Source organism: Rhinolophus sinicus, chromosome 14 (assembly GCF_057876585.1).
Source record: "Rhinolophus sinicus isolate RSI-liver-muscle chromosome 14, RSI-T2T, whole genome shotgun sequence".
In the NCBI taxonomy this organism is placed as follows: domain Eukaryota; kingdom Metazoa; phylum Chordata; class Mammalia; order Chiroptera; family Rhinolophidae; genus Rhinolophus; species Rhinolophus sinicus.
Genome location: NC_142514.1, coordinates 79,093,055 through 79,110,425, shown reverse-complemented (window position 1 = coordinate 79,110,425; position 17,371 = coordinate 79,093,055). Strand labels below are relative to the sequence as shown.

At 39.1% G+C, this 17,371-nt stretch overlaps 1 protein-coding gene across 1 annotated transcript in view; it reads left to right on the top strand.

Moving 5' to 3' along the window:
- CAP2 (cyclase associated actin cytoskeleton regulatory protein 2) overlaps window positions 1-17,371 on the top strand; it is a 142,478-nt gene that overhangs the window by 12,700 nt on the left and 112,407 nt on the right. Inside the window, exons 2-3 of the mRNA XM_019743010.3 lie at window positions 12,340-12,461; window positions 15,649-15,749. Of these exons, the coding sequence (XP_019598569.1) occupies window positions 12,341-12,461; window positions 15,649-15,749 (222 nt within the window). The 5' untranslated portion in view covers window position 12,340. The remainder of the gene's footprint in view (window positions 1-12,339; window positions 12,462-15,648; window positions 15,750-17,371) is intronic.

Sequence of the window (17,371 nt, the reverse complement as noted above, 5' to 3'; positions counted from 1 at the left end):
ACTGGGGTTTGTGCTGGTTCATGCACAGGATCGGGGGATCCCCTTCTTCAGTCTTTCCCCTCTGGGATTCCTCCCACACTCTCCTCTCCCTTCAGAGCCCTTTTTCCCTGGCCTTCTGGACAGAAATATTGGGTTTCTCGCGAAGTGTTAGTTGCTCACACAGCTGCAGTATAGACTGGGGCCACCCTCAAGGCAAAGCCGTGAGAGAAAAGTGAGAGGAAAAAAATAACAAAAATTCTCCCACACTCTTTGGACCACAGGGCCTCTTTTCCCTGCTCCTCTGGGTTTTGGAGAAACTTTTAGCTGCCTCTGCTGTTGCTTACTGTTCTGCCACAAAGTTCTGTGACTGCGGCCACTCATGGGAGAGAAAAATGGAATTTAAAAAAAGTCTGGACTTTCCCTCACATTCTTCCATTTGCAGGGCCTCCTTTCCAGGTCTTCTGGAAAGGAGGAGGAGGGTTCTCTCGACGTTTTCTTGTTTACACCCTCTGTGCTGTTCTGAGCTCGGCTCAACTCTGGAAAGAAACGAAAAAAAGAAACACAGAAATGTACTCCCAAATGGGTCCTTTTTTCAGGTTTTGGTTCCCTCCTCAATTCACCTGCTGCTGTTTAGTTTTCAGAGTCAGGGAGTTGCTTTTTGTGTTTTGAACAAAGTTTGGAGATAGGCTGCAGTGGGCTTATCCCTTGGTGGCCGGCACTGCTAACCCCCTTCCTTCTTTCCATGCCTTCCCTTGTACCCTTCTTCCCTTCGATTCCCCCACACCTCACCATTTATTTCTTCCTGTTTTGCCATTTTTCTCTGTTTCCCCTTTCCTTTGGGCTCTCAGCTCTAAAGTGCAAACAAGAAGAACCTACAGTCTTTTGGTGGCCCACAGCTCTATTCGAAAACTCTGATTTTGTTATAGTAATAAATCGAAGTCAAGTATGAAAGTAGACCCAGAGTTTGGAGATACATGAAGAAGCAAAAAGGGGTTAGAAGAGAGCTCTTGGGCCAGATCGATCACCTGGCTATTTTAGATCAAATGATCCACAGTCACTCTTGTTGAAAATGTCCACGCATAAAACTGGCCCAGTACTTAAGAACTGACCCTTAGGGTTTTTCTTTTAAAGGATTTGCTGAATCTGTTATTCACTTGTATGTAAATCCTACAATAAATGCCAGAATGCTGAGATTGGGAAGACTTTCAGCAAACCTTACTACCTTCATTATTCTAGTCACATGGCATTCTTAACACTGAGATGACAAAGTTTAATAAAGGAAACTATTTCTAGTCATGTTGCAAAAAATAGCTGACTTATGAAATGGTATCCCCTTTTACACTTTCAGTCAGTAGCGTTTCTGCAGTTTATTTGTTCTGTGGCATGGTCATAGAAGTGTGGTGTGTGAGATGGTGTGGTCATTGTGTTTGGGGGGCAAGAGAGGTGGTAACTCTTGTGATAATAATTCACAGATTGAGCACTCGCTGGGTACAGATCACAGTGATGAATGTGCTATGGAGAAGTCAGAGATAAATTACAATATGACACTAGGCATCATTTTATAGTGTACGAAGTTCACCTCATCGTCTCCTTTAATCTTCCCAAGAATCCTGAAGCAGTTATTATTTAATAATAAGTAGATAACACTTATCATTTAATTCCATTCCAGAAGTCCCCTGAACTTTGGGTTCCTACTTGCAGCTGCCAGCTGTCATCTCAGTATCACTGTAGGCACCTCAAACTAAGGGGTCTCAAACTGAGCGCCTCTTCCTTAGCCACCTCCATTCTCTAGCTCTGTTTTTATTGGCACCACCCTACCCCAGGGCAAGACATCTAAGACATCCTACCTTCTCTCTTTCCTTCCCAGCGCCATTTAATCCATTTAATCCTTTCTCAGATTTTACCTATTCTATACATCTCTCAAATCTTCAATCCAAGGTCATCTTCATACAGGGTGAATTCCCAGGTCCCCTCCCAGCTTTATCAGCCACTTTCTCTAACTACTCACCAATCCCGTTACTCCTGGCACTAGTGAGTGCTCCATAAATATTCTCTGGTTGAAATGCCTCCAGGTCTTCGCACATGGTTTGGCAATAGGCTCAGGAATGCATTTTCTTACCTTTCCTCTGAATAACACCTACTTATCCTTTGAGATTTCGTCTAGTTTCCAACTATACTTTAGTAGCTTCCCTATTTCCTGGGCCTCAGGTGAGTACCCAGCTTCTTGGCCCTGCCATTCTCACATACCCCGATAGCATTCCTGTGTACTTTTCTATAATAGGATTTTTCAAATGATAGGCCCTTGTACTCTGACATGTGCTTCTTAAAAATGCTGATTCCTGACAAAATCCAGAACCACTGAATTAGTATTGTTGAGACTGTGGCCCAGGAATCTGCATTTAGGAGTCCCCTTTCCTCCCCAGTGATTCTGACACACAAGAGGGAGAGGAGCAGTGAGAACCACTGCTCCGTTCTGTCCCCATATCTTGGGACCTACAGTAGTTACAGGAGTGAGGGGTGTCGCCATTCAGAACAGTTTCTGGCTAAGTGTAATCTCCACCTATGACTTTGCTGGGAGATGACAGCAGCAAATTATTCAGATTTAATAGGTTTTCAACTACACCTTTATAAAGAGGAACTGGACTTATTAGGTTGGTGCAAAAGTAATTGCAGTTTAAAAGGTTAAAAATAATTGCAAAAACCACAATTACTTTTGCACCAACCTAATATTTGTTCGTTAGTTTTTTAAAAGCTTTATTGAGCTATGATTTTGCATACCATAAAATTCACCCATTTTAAGGGCACAACTCAGTAATTATTAGTACACATACAGCATCGTGCAACTGCCACCACAATCCTATTTTAAATCCTTTTCATAGCTCCAAATAGAAACTTTGTGCCCATTTACAGTCACTCCCCATTCCTATCCCATAGCCCTAGGCAACCACTAATCTACTTTCTGTCTCTATAGATTTGCTTTTTCTGGATATTTATATAAATGGAATTGTACAACACATGGTCTGCTGGCTCTTTCAGTGGCTCTTTCACATAGCCTAATGGTTTGGAGGTTCATTCATGTTGTAGCATATATCAGTTCTTCACTCCTCTTTACTGCCAAATAATATTCCATTGTATAGATATACAACATATCATTTTTCCATTCATCAATTGATGGACATTTAGGTTGTTTTCTTCCTTCCTTCCTTCCTTCCTTCCTTCCTTCCTTCCTTCCTTCCTTCCTTCCTTCCTTCCTTCCTTTTGGCTATTATGAACGATGTTGCTATGAACATTTGTATACAAATTTTTTGTGTGTGTACATGTTATGTTTTTGTTTCTCTTGAGTAGATAACTATTAGTGGAATGGCTGGGTCACATGGCAAATATATGTTTAACTTTTTAAGAAACTTCCAAACTGTTTTCCATAGCAGCAGCACCATTTTACATTCCCACAAGCAATGTAGAAGTATAATCATTTATAGCCTCACCAGCACTTGTTACTATCTCTTTTTGGTTATAGCCATGCTGGTGGGTGTGAACTGGTGTCTTGTGTTAATTTGTATTTCACTAATGACTATTGATATTGAGTATCTTTGCATGTACTATGGCTATTTGCATATCTTCTTTGGAAAAATAGCTATTCAAATATTTTGCCCATTTTTACATTGGAGTATTTGTCTTCTTATTATTGAGTTTAAGAGTTCTTTATATATTTTGGATACAAGGAAAACAATACTTTGACTTTATGGAGAGTCAAAAAAGGTCCATGAAAACCCTGTCCAGGCTGTGGTAGCTGGCCAGCGGGATCTTCTTCTCTCAGTGTCAGGATGTGACCCTTGGGGAGCTTCTAGAAGCACCTCTTTGACCTCTACCTCCTCCATGGCCTGAACAACAGCAGGAGGGCAGTGTGGGGACACAGGAATAGAAAGAGCTTCCCCAATAGCACTGGAGCCTAGAAAAGGTTATAGAGGAGTTTGGGGAGGTCATTCCTTTTCCCTAAAGAGTTCTTGCCTCACATTTAACTAAGGGAATTCCCATTTCATGATAAGTGAATGGAATAGGGGTCTGTCCTGGTCCCACTCAGCATTCAGAGTCTATGATTTTATGGCTCGGTCCTTACCCAGTGCCACTACGCCAAGTCAGGGAACAGAGCCAGCCTTCGAGATATACTTAGATTTGCCCATGGTCTCAGTTCCCACCGGCTCTTTCCTGCTGAAACAACCCAATTCCCTGTGGCCTGGTGGCCTGGAGTGCTGTCCTGTTCTAACAGCCAAACTGTTCATTCCTTGAGGAAATCATGGTGCCTTGGAGACAGGGTATATGTCTCATCCACCGCTGTAGCCCAAAAGCCAGCACAGAACACAGCTCAAACATATTCTTATACAATTTTCTTAAGTCAGTGAATGAAAAAGGAATGAGTTCGTGTATTGGAAGTGAGAAACCGAGAATGAGACAGGTTAAGTAATTTGCCCAGAGTCACTCATGTGGTTGTCAATTAAGGGGCAGGATCTCAAATTAATGTTCTCTGATGCCAAAAACGCTTTTTCCATTACATCAAATTATGAGCCTTAGCCTCTTCAGAGATTGTAACCTAGAGAATAAATATTTATGTTACAAGACTGATCACGGGTGGTTCTAAGGAGTGGTACCGCTAGAGTACAGAGGACACATGGGATGGGAGGTAACTTCTATATGTGGTTGTTTATTTTATTTTCTATAGTCTACTCTGTATTTGATGGAGATGAAAGGAAATAAATACTTCAAGGCAAGTTACCCCTGATTTTTGGTGCACTTGATGACCTCTCACAGGAATTGGGATTTGGAGAATGGGCGCAGCGGTTCTGGGAAGGACCTTTGAAGCAGTAGAAGCCGCAGAACCATAGCACAGAAGACAGATTGGAGTCAAGGGGCATATATGGGAAGGGGCAAGTCACCCTTGTGATTGGATCTCAGGAGACTGGTGAGGTATAGAGGGCTGGGTGAGGTCCTTTTGAAAACCAAGCTGAAGAATTTGCTTTTTTTCTCTGCAGTGGCATATTACCAGAGGCTTTAGAGGAATCAGTCAACTAATCAGGATCTTATATATGTTTTCCCCGGTTTTGTGAAAAATTTAAGGCGTTCTTTTGCTTCTGTAACTCTCTGATCTCTTACATTCTGATTACAGTGTTTCAACACTCTGAGCAACTTTTGGAACTCCTTTGCAATAAAAAATAGTGGTGTGGTTTTGTTTGTTTGTTTGTTTGCTATTTGGTTAGAAACTGGCTCCAGAAATGCTCTATAGGAGAGTAAGCGAAAGATATGAAGGCGGCACCTTGGCAACGTGAAAGTATCTTAGTGAAACAACTTCCTGGCTTGATTGAGCAGGGTCTGCTTCCAGCCCCGCCCACTACAGTAGGCAGGAAATATATTTTAATCTCTCTTAATTTTCTAGATATGAGCACTGTGCTTAGCAAATCGTGGGAACTAACTGAGTGAATGAAACAAGTGAGCCAGTCACTGAATGAATGAATAAAATACTATGGTTTGTTTCTTGAAAAATATCATTACTCCAATTAGTAATAGTGAATCACAAGATCACTTCCCTTAGTGAATGGTAGCTTCCCGAAAGGAAGGAAGGTAATTGATATAGTCATGGTAAAGAGCATTTAACAAGCTAGGACAGCCTGATTTGATGATGGTAGTTTAACAAAATTTTTGAATTGGGGTGGAATTATAGAGAAAGTAGTCTATGGCGAATTTATTGTTTGCAGAGAGCTCACCTATAAGCCAGCTGCCCAGGTTTGAAAGCCAGGCTGAGAACAGGTTTGAAAGTCTTCAATTACCTTACTATTACTTCAAGTCTATAGTCAATTTAATCGTCTGCTCATGATCTTTGAAATCCATTGGACCTGGTCTCCCTTATAAATCAGGAGAAATTGACACCACAGTTGTTTCTGCACCACTGGCCTCATGAGGAGTGCTTTAAACTACCATGTTTCCCCAAAAATAAGACCTAGCCGGACCATCAGTTCTAATGTGTCTTTTGGAGCAAAAATTAATATAAAACCTGGTCTTACTATAAGACCGGGTATAATATAATACCAGGTATTATATTAATTTTTGCTCCAAAAGACGCATTAGAGCTGATGGTCCGGCTAGGTCTTATTTTCAGGGAAACACGGTAGCAACCCTGACACCCCGAACACCCAGCCCTTGTATTAACTTGAAAAAGTTGTCAAAGTTGCCTTGTTTTATGAACTTGCTATGAGGAATTTATAAAACCCTTTGCATAAGATGGACTTTTTAAAATTTTGAAATCCCAAAGAAGTAGGAGCTATGGAAAACCCACAGGTTCACCTTAGAGGCAGCAAGTACGCTCTTTTAAATCACGGGAGGAAGCCACTGTGGTTTTCAGTGGGAAAAACAAAGCTGGTATCTTCTTTTAAATGGAAATTTCTCCTATGAAAATCTGGCTTTCCGCCTGATCTGGGATTGTGCCAGTGCGTGGGTAGGAGAGGGAAAGGCAGTGAGTGGTAGCCAATTAATTAGTCAATCAAAAAGTATTTATAGAATTCTCCATGTACGTGGCAGCATGTAGACTCAGTGGGAGACCTAAAGAAGAGTATAAGCTCATGGAAAGCTTGGACTGGTCTCCTTAGGAGGCAAGGTGTGCCATGTGCTAGCAGAAAAGTTAACACAAGGAAGTATTTTAACTGGACAGTATGTCTTACAGATACCAAGAATGTAATACAGACAAATAGGCTGTTATTCTGGGCTTATCACCACTTACTCTGGACCATGGGGTGTCAACTTTCAAAGCAGCTATCAAAGCTGCTTTTTATAACTAGTTAAACTGAGTAGTTAGGTCTTTCGTAGACCACTTACCACTGAGCATAAGATGGTTTGAGTGAAAAAAAAAAAAAAATGAGGTATGAAGGAGTGTTATTTTCCAAAAATGATTCCACAGAAATTGTGCTTGTGTCCTTTGCAGAGGACTGTTTACAAGCAAAAGAGTCATTATAAAAAGCTCTGGGGGAAAATATGTGATTAAAAAAACTACTAATTACCTAGCAAAATTTTCATTTAATGGTAACCATTACCAATGGATTTGAGAAAACCTCTGTTAGAAATGTTGGAGGAATAAGTACATGCACAGAGGGCAATGAAATGTTTAAAATAATAATAATAAATATACTAACCTAAAATTTTCAGCTAATCATTTCCATTGGCCAGATATTCTAGATGATTGCTGAACATTTCAAATACACGAAAATTTGGTGTAGTGGTATGTAGATCTAACTATTTCCCTGGAAAGCAAAATGAGATAGGATGTCTTCATAACAGTAGCTAACGTGTTTATCCCTGACCATGTGCCAGACTTTGTAGGCCTTCACATGCATATTCTAGCAACCCTATGCACAGGTAGTTACTAAAGCAAAGCAAAATTAAGCTCTTTTCCTAAAGTTCCCCAGCTAGTGATTCCAACTGCCCTAGTTAAATGTGGGCAAAACAATTGAGACCTTATAAAATGTTTGAAAGTGTGGGGAAATCTCCTTTTCTGGAAACTGCTGTGAGAAGGTTAGACGTTCTATCTCGCTTGGTGCTTTAGGCGTAGTCATAATACTATTGGTATAACACTGTACACAACATTGGACAGTCTTAGGAACTAAATATCTGTACTTTGATGATGGGTTCTATGAGATGACCAGTGAAATAAAAACAAAAAGAACTTTTAAACAATGATAGCTATCTTTTCTCTTCAGAAAATGTTTCTCTAACACCATACTATTCCAAGACAGTAGATGAGACAATACTGACTGGCTCACTTGTTGTAATGTGTGAAGTATTTGTGAATGTAGGCAATTGTGTGTAAGAGATTTGAATTGCTTAAATATTAAGAATATTAAGAATGCTAACTTTCTTATTTGAGAAAAACACACAAAACTTTGCTTTATAAACTCACCCAGAGACAAATAATAGGCAATGCCTGTTTTCCTATCTTTTCTACACCTCTTGAAAATTATTTGTAAAGAAAATATTTGATCAGCAAGCTAATATATCTTCATGAAAGTTCAAAATACTCGGGGCAAAGAGATCACAAAACTTCCTCTAGAGAGGAAAACACAGGTTACATCCAAAGGATGAAGAATCAGAATGGCTTTGGACTGCTCAACAGCAACCTAGAAAGCTAGAAGACAATGGAGCAATGTCTTTAAATTCTGAGGAAATTTTCTAGCCTGGAATGCTATACTCAGCCAAGCCACCTATCAAGTAAGTGTGAGAGCAAAACAGAGATATTTTCAGACATGCAAGGTCTCAAAAAAGTCGACCTTTCATGTACCTTTTTAAAGAAGATAATGCTCTTTCCAATTAAGGAAGTACACCAACAAAGAGGAGGCTATAGAGTCCAGGAAAGAGTTCATACCACATACGGGGACAGGGGAGAGAAATCCCTAGAATGATGATTCTCTATTCCTCTTCAGTGAAGAAGAAGGCAGATCGCAGGTTACAGATGTGCAGCAGGCCTACGGAGGAATCATGCAATCAGAGTTATTCTCCAGAAGAGATACCTCTGAGAAGCTAAAACTAATAGAATTCCAGATGTGTTTGGCCCTAGGGAAAGAAGACTTACACAACTTGGGAAGAGTCTGGCGATAAGTAATTTTTAAGTATATAGAAAACGGAGAGGCTGAAGAATATCGCTCTAGGAAAACAGGTTGTGCAAAACATAATTTTAGTATACCTCATGACTCAGCTGTGAAGAGTCATCGTTGTGTTAATACTGATTATTGGTTACACAAAAATTGTGGTATAACATTATTGGGAGGATGATATAAAAGGAAATAATGCACGTATGTGCTAGTGGGGATGGGGCAAGAAAAAGGTGAACCCTCCTGTTTTGGATGGAAACTCAATACCTAAAACTAAAGAAAACAAACAAGACATAGAGGTATTACCATGTTATTTAGAGATAGGGAGGTAATTACTAAAAGAAACAGCTAAAATAATTGAAAATGGTTGACTTTCAAGCCAAGGAATGGAAGAGGACAGTCACAGGACTGTTGTGTTTTTATCACAAGCCTTTTAGATTTGTTGGCCCTTTGTATTCTGTGAGTGTTTGGCTTTGATAAAAATTAAACTTTGAAAAAGGAAAACTGAGGGGGAAATTCAAGTAAGAAAAAAAAAAAAGACAAACAAGGATGAGTTATACTTCCCATTATAAAGAAACTCAGAAGAGAATACTCAAAAATTAATGCAAAACAAGGAATTAAGATTAACCTCAAGTATTGTTTCCTAAAACATTAAAAAGAGAAAGTTGTGAAATTCTGCGTTCTTCCACCTTTTTCTTTCCACCCACCCTCACACTCTGGACAAATGTTGGCGTTTATGTTGTATAAGCTGTAGGTTATAGGGAACCTCAACTCAAAGTTGGCTTCTTCTTGAGTAGAATTACTAGAAAAATCTAAAGGCCAAGTTTGAGCTGCATCATCTAACCCAGTCTCTTGATTTCCATATGTTTATCTGGCTTCTCTTTGCTTCTCATCTGATTCTTAGAACGTTTTATGTCTGGCCATCTTGCCATTTTTCCCTCCTCCACTGGCTTCCTGATCCAAACTCATCTGTCTGCCCACCTGGCCCTGATTCATTCCTTACCCTGACCTTGCTATCTGCATTTGCTTTGCCTGCTCTATCCATTTCCTCAGTCTAATTCTTCATTTCTGGCCCCCACCTCTTTATCAACACTTGGCTAAATCCATTTTGAATAACCACGGCAATTGGAACTTCCTGGGAAGAATTTGGAAAATCTGAAGCTCCGTTCTTTCTTCATTCTTGAGAGCCAGGACAGCAGCTGAGGGCACATGTGGGGAGAAGTGTGTGTGTGTGCGTGTGTGTGTGTGTGTGTGTGTGTGTGTGTGTGTATTTTGGGAGAAGAGGACACAGCCATCTTGGGCCCTGTCATTTTCCCTGGGAATACTAACATGTATATTTTTGGTATCTTGGTGTATTCTTTATTTGTTCTTTCATTTCTCCTAGAAACTATTCTAAAATTTTAAACCCAGGGGCATCTTTCCAGCTTCTTTGAATGAGCTATATTTTGACCTCTTAAGAGGCTGTGGCAAGACGTCAGTTCATGGTGATTTTATATGAAGTGACATCTGATTCACTTTTAGACTGCATTCCACACCAATCTGCCCAGCCCTGCAGTTTACGGTCTAACTCCTGTTGTCTTTCAACATATGGAGCACTATTAGATAGTGTGCATTTGGGTCTTGTCCGGGAGGCTGATTAAGCCACAGTCAGGGACAGGAGTCCTCCATGTGAAATGTAACAGGCCTTCCTGAAACAGCTTTGGAGCTGCTGGAGGTAGTTGGTGCTTTTCTGTTGGGGGATGGGCAGTTTGCTAACAAAGCAAACACATTTTTTTCCTAACATGAGCTAGGTCTATGGTGGTAACATTTGGCAAGTTGAGTAACAGGGAACATAGATAACTGAACAGATGGGCAACTATTAAAAGATTTGAGGGGCCTTTATCATTTCTCAAATGGCCTTTACCCACGTATAGGATACCCAGTTCCCTTACAAGGTTACGTAATGGATTCAATTAATTTTGCTTCCTTTTTTTTTTCCAATTGCTATGAAAGCAGAAACTCTGATGTTAAGAGGAAAAGAATAGATGAGAAATTTCTAATTTTGAATCTCCTTGGGATTAGATGCTGATTTCAGCCGTGCAGAAAATACTGCCCCATATTTTGAAAGAGTAGCTGCTGGCAGTTTTAGAGGAGATGACTTTCCAAAATAGACAGTGAACTCCCCCATCCGTGTCGGTGACCATCTGACATTTGGATGCAGAATTACAGAGCAATCCACATGTTTTGATAAGTATAACCTTGCTTTTAAAAAAGGCAGTAGCAAGTCATCATTACATTTAAGCTCAAAACTAATGGACTACAAAATACAAAAGAGAAATGCATTCCCTGCTTCCTAGCAGAAACAGAAAATAGTCACACATCTTAGAGCAATAAAATTTACCCAGGCTCTGGGGCAGTGTTGTCTCTGATGCAGAAGCATGCCAGTCCTCTGTGGCTCAGGATGATGCTTGGAAAGTTCATAAGAGTGGGAAGTACAGACACTGAGGTGAGGCCTGTTTTACTCTCTTTGGGGCAGCAGCCTGATTTTTGCCAAGAGCAGTCATAGGTTGGTACAGTCAGAGTTATGGTACCTATCAGCTGGACCTCATGCACCTGGCCAAATGAGAATGGGTTCCCTTAATAACATCACATTCCAGGGCCAATAAGTTTAAGGTACTTATCTTGTGTAGCTATCTAAGATCTGTTTGGAAGCAGGAAAGATACTCAGTCCCACTTTTATCCCCAAATCCTTACTCCACTTCCAACCCGGTTTATCCCAGCCATGAGTGTTGGGTGACTGAAGATCACTCTGTCCAAAATCCATCCCACGTGAAACTAAGTTTATCGAAAAATAACCAGCAGTGAAGGGACATAACCACTTTTACTATTTTAAATGAAAATATCTACCATCCAGAATAATTGTTATTTAAAATAATTCAGCAACAGAAACACAGAAACAAACTAATAAGTTCAAGACAGTTCACTCTGGAGGTGATGGCCTTGTCAGGCTGCTAAATGTTACACAGTTTCACAAGCTCATAATTCTGTGCTGGGCTGTTTGCATTCAGGTAACCGAGTAAACAAGGATTATCAGTGGGTTTAGTGTCCCCTGGAGAATGATACTTTAACAGAAATAATTATCGGAAATAGTTAAAATATACTCCCACCATTTAGTGGGGTAAGAGTTGGCAACATTAATTGTGAGATATATGTTCCTGGGCTTTTAAGTAAATGCTAGACATAGACTGTGTCAAAGCCCAAAGAGCACCCATTGAGACACTGGATAATGATATAAAGAGAGTGAATATTTGTGTATTGCATATGGGACTTGTAAAAGTCATTGAATAGAAAATAAGCTAAAAATTTGTTATTTTCACATATTTTCCTGATTGGTAGAAATACTCTCTAGGTCAGGGGTGTCCAAACTTTTTTCAACGGTTTTCACCGAGGGCCATATGCGGTAAAATACACAAACAGCCAGGCCACTCACTCGAGGTGAAGTACATATTGCCTCACCTGGTTTATTTAAGTAAACTAAACATATTTTTGGAATTTGCTGCAGGCCAATTAACAATGGACCGCAGGCCGCAGTTGGCCCGCGGGCCGCAGTTTGGACACCCCTGCTCTAGGTAATTACAGCCCTGTCGTGTAATTTTTGCTTTCCTTCTTGCCGCTGATAAGTTTGATGGTGGTGTCATCTTGCTAATCCTGCCTGACACTCACATGGCCTGCCTTTGTGCCCCTGTTCTTCTAGAATGGCAGAGATGCAGGGGCTGATGGAAAGACTGGAGCGGGCAGTCGGCCGCCTGGAGTTGCTGTCTGCAGCGTCACACCGGTCTCCTGGGGACTGTGGGGAAATGAACGGTGTCAATGGAGGTAGGGCCGCAACCTGTTTTCATCACTGGTCACTTAGTTGTGTCCCTAGCATTTAGCTCTCAAGGAATATTTCTCTCAACTTCCCTACCCCTTCCTTTATATGTGACCATGACATTAACCAGATGCAAGAGATCCCTGAAAAAGAGAAAGGGAAGAAAAGTTTCAACCCACAATCCATGAAAATTACCAGTCTCTCTGCCTGTTAAGAGTGTAATCCATGTGCCAAATACCATGATTCTTTCATTTTAGTGTTTATACTGCTGTTCCACCCTCAATGACTAAATATATTATCTAAGTAGTTATCAAAAAGAAACTAATGTTCTCAGTTAGAATGTAAATTGGAAGGAATTATCAGTCTGTAGATTTTAATTTTAAAGAGAACAAGTCATTAAATTGAAGAACTGCCGTTTTAAAGCGAGCGAGCCTGATGTGAATCCAAGTATGACTTTGATGAGACATGATCGCATCACGTTGTTTTACCTTTGCCTGTTCCTTACCAAATATGCTTTTAAAATTATATGGTAATACCACACTTAAAAAAAGATTTTAAAAATTATATGAGCAAACATAAGAAGTTAATTATTTCTTTAAAAGGATTCCATGTATTACAAACTCTCTAAGTTACCTACAGTAATTTTTCCAATGTCTTCTAGTCTAAGGTTGCAGATTTAGCAAATAAAAATACAGGACACCCAGTCAAATTTGAATTTCAGATAAATTACTTTTTTTTGGTCTAAATGTGTTCCAAATACTGCATGGGCTATATGGAAAGGTACACACTTATTCTAAAAATTTATTCATTGTTTATTTTAAATTCAAATTTAACTGGGCTAACTGTATTTAATCTGGCAACTTTCTTCTTGTCTCACATACATTTCCTCCTTATCTGACCCATTTTGAAAACTGTCAGACTTTTGGGGGCTAAGAAAAGCCTTGGGGAAGAGAGGGTTTCAAACAAAGCTTTTACCAGGCAAAATCCACATTGGTACTTCTAGAATTTCAGGCGTATTTGGAGCAGTGCCTTGTATTACATGCCCTGGGACAAAAATTACTGTGTGCGCACAAATTCACAGGCTGGTTTTTTCTTTTTTCCCCCCCTGAACACAATGAAAATTAAAATGCTTTGAATGAATTGAAAGCGGATGTTTAAAAGAAGGCTGCCGGGGGCCTGTAAGTTTTTTCCGCATCAATTGAGACACATCTATGATTTCACTTTAAGCCTCTTTTTTTTTTTTTTTTTTTTTTTTTAACTATATAGTTGGTCTATGAGATTCAGTAAACCTTATTTGTAAGAAAATATTTTTTTACTCCTCTGTAACTTTGTTTCCTTATGACTTTGGCATCCAGTAATAAAAAGACCTTTCTCTAAGATTGCCAACCACAAATAAAAAGCCCACAAATAAAGTTATATCCAATTCCCAAGAGATTGTTTAATGTTGTTGAATAAAGACAAAAATCCCTCCATAATTTGAACTTCACTTACTCAAAGAACTAACTAGGCTGCATATTTTATATTCTTTATAAAAAGAAAAATTGTGGGAAAACTAATAGCCTAAGCAAAATTGGAAGGCATATAATTATATTACTTAAGTATTTAAACTTGTTTTTTTAAATAGCAAAACATCCCAAGCCAGTTATTAAAATGATGTCTTTTAAAACAAGCAATTGGTTATCCTACTTGAAATGAAGTAATATAATTAGTAAGATAATTAGCAAAACGTCTGAATGATAGCCATCCTTAAAACATTTAACTAATCCTAAACAATGTAATTTCCATTTCTTCTTGATTAGTAAGCTTTGGTAATTTTCTAAATTCTTTTTTAACAAATCCTTAAGGACAACCTCTCACCTTAAATATAAATATCATCATTACAATGATGCTATAGTTCAAGTTAAAAATTATTTTTTATTTAAAAAAAAACACTTTAGAAGGAAACCAATCCATTACAAATCCGTAATATGTGCAGATCAAAGAACTGCCTTCTTATGATATTGGTATTATGATGTGTTTTGATGTGTTTTATTTTTCCCCTGACAATCAGGCATGTTTTGACCAACAGTGGAAGACATATTGGTGCATGCCTGCCAAGTGACAAGTACTACGTTAGGTGCGAGGAAATCAAAGATGAATTTTACACAGTCTTAATCCTCCAGAATCGTTGGTGTTGATGCATTACTATACAGGGTCACAAGTGCTCTGATTGAGGGGTGCTCAAAGGATGCAGGCAGGGGTGAAAGACAGGCCTTTAAAGGCTGCCAGGAGGTGTGAGCAGAGCTGACTGATGAAAGGAAGTTGTAAAATACTCCATTTTACCATTATATTAATACCTTCTGCTGTGTAGAAACTTCCGTCACATTTCTAAAACTTTCCTCCACTTTAAATACTCAGCAGAAACCTCTCATGCCTCTCCCACAGCAACAAACAGGTTTCTCTGTTTCCAAGTGGATCCATAAGGAATCTATGTTCTAGAAATTGGGACAGACTGTATTTTGAACTTTAGGATAACTCAGCTTCAGTAGCCTGCTCAGAAGTTAGACAATGTACAGAGAGCTGTAAACAACTATATCCATCACCCTTTGGGCTTATGGAAATGTGCAACTGGGAAAAAGGGAAAAGGAAGGAAGCTTTATCTTATACATTCGTGTGCGTGGAGTCCTAGGTTTTGGCTTGGATGTTAAGAACCTGTAGTGCTGAGTTTTTTCAGTATTATCTTTCTCCATATTAGGGATGTGAAGTCCAGGACTTAGACACAGTTTTTTTGTAAAGTAAGAGGCAGGGAGAGAAATGCAGAGCACACCAATCCCCGTTGTCACTCAGCTTTTATAGTTATTTGGCAGATCAAAACTTAATCTGCATCAATCAGCTCAGCAGTCATTTTCGTGCCCACCATCGCCACTTCTCCTCCCCCTGGAAGTGAAGAAGGAACAAAATGTGTGACATCAGCTTTCTTTTCCTACTTGCCCAGAGTTCATTATTACCTTTTCATTGTCATGGATAACATTGGTAACTGTTTGCAAGGCTTTTATAGCACCTGCTCCAGTCAGTATAGAAGAAAGTACACTGGCTTTGGATTAATAAGACTTGGTTCCGTTCTTGGATCTGCCTCTTATTTGGAATGTGGCTTTGGTCGAGTCATGTGCTTTTCATTAAACTACCAAGGCATAACAATATATTCTTTTCCCAAAGGTGTGGCACCCTCAGTGGAAGCCTTTGATAAGCTGATGAAAAGTATGGTGGCCGAGTTTTTAAAGAAGAGTAGAATCCTTGCTGGTGATGTGGAGACTCATGTGAGTACTTTCCTCCCTTGTTTTCCATCAAAAGGATCACTACTATTTAAAAAAAAAAAAAAAAAAATTAACAACGGTTAGCAAGGATGTTGAGAGATTGGGACGCTGTGTACTGCTGGTGGGAATGTAAAATGGTACAGCCAATATGGAAGAGTATTGTGGTTCCTCAAAAAATTAGAGACAGAATTATCATATAATCCAGCAATTTCCCTTCTGGATATATACTCAAAAGAATTGAAAGCAGGATCTTGAAGAGATATTTGTATACCCATACTCAGAGCAGCATTATTCATGATAGCCAAAAGATGGAAGCAATCCAAGTGACTGTGGACGGATGAATGGATAAGCAAAGTACAGCATATACACATTAATATGTAAGCGAATATTATTCAGCAATGAAAAGGAAGAAAATTCTGATACGTGCTACAATATGAATAAACCTTGAGGATATTATACTAAGTGAAATAAGCTGCTCACAAAAAGATAAATACTGTATGATTCCATTTATATGAGGTACCTAGAGTAGTCAAATTCACAGAGACAGAAAGCACAATGGTGGTTGCCAAGGGTGTGGGGAGAGAGAAATGGGAACTCGTTTAATGGGTATAGAGGTTTAGTTTTACAATACAAACCAAACTTCAGAAAACATTCTGGAGATCTGTTGCACAACAATGTGAATATACTTAACACTACTGAACCGTACACTTAAAAATGGTTAAGATGGTCAATTTTTTACTATGTATAGTTTACCACAGTTTTTTTTTAAAGTACAGCTTGGGGGAAAGCAAAGTAATAGAATTTGATAATCTCTGGATTGGTAGAGACCTTTAATAGTATCCAGGCCTTCGATAAGCTGATGAACAGTATGGTGGCTGAGTTTTAGATACCTTTTACACATTTTTAAATGTTAGCATCCTCTCTAAGGCTAGTCATTATTTGCACATGTTTAGTGAAAATCTAATGTATAATAATAGCCAAACCCATTAAAAACCTAAAAGAAGTTTATCACCAGGTTCTTTTTCATTTGCCTTTGTTTCTTGCAGAGGATTGAATTCCAAATCCATCTGCTTATAGATTTCTCAGCAATGAGACAACCCTGGCAAAACCATTTTCAGTATAGATTCACAGAAAATCTGATTCTTGAATAATGTTGTGGTTTGGGGTTAACAAAAAAACTTAAAAAGGTATTCTCTCTCTCCTTGCTCCTTCCCCAACTAGACATTATATGCAACATAGTCTTCCAGATCTGGTGACTCAAGTTATACCAAAGGTTCCAGGATTGTAATTAAATAGGTGCTTATCTCATCATATTTGCAACGAATTTGTTTGCCACATCCAAGAAAAACGAAGATTCTTCTCATGACCTCTATTTTTATTAAGTATTCCTGTTGAAATACCCACTGGCAAAAGGGGGCAAGTTCTGACATACATGAGTTCTAGAAAAATCTGTGCAATAAGACATGTCCACTTCAAATATATCACAGAGCTCTGTGATTACTCTGGTCTGTTCTTGAGCTTAATGTTTTTGTTTATAAGAAAACATATATATAGTAAGATAGTGGCTGAGCTTCTTATATTCTAAGGCATGATTGTACCTGAAAACTAACATATAAAATGGAACA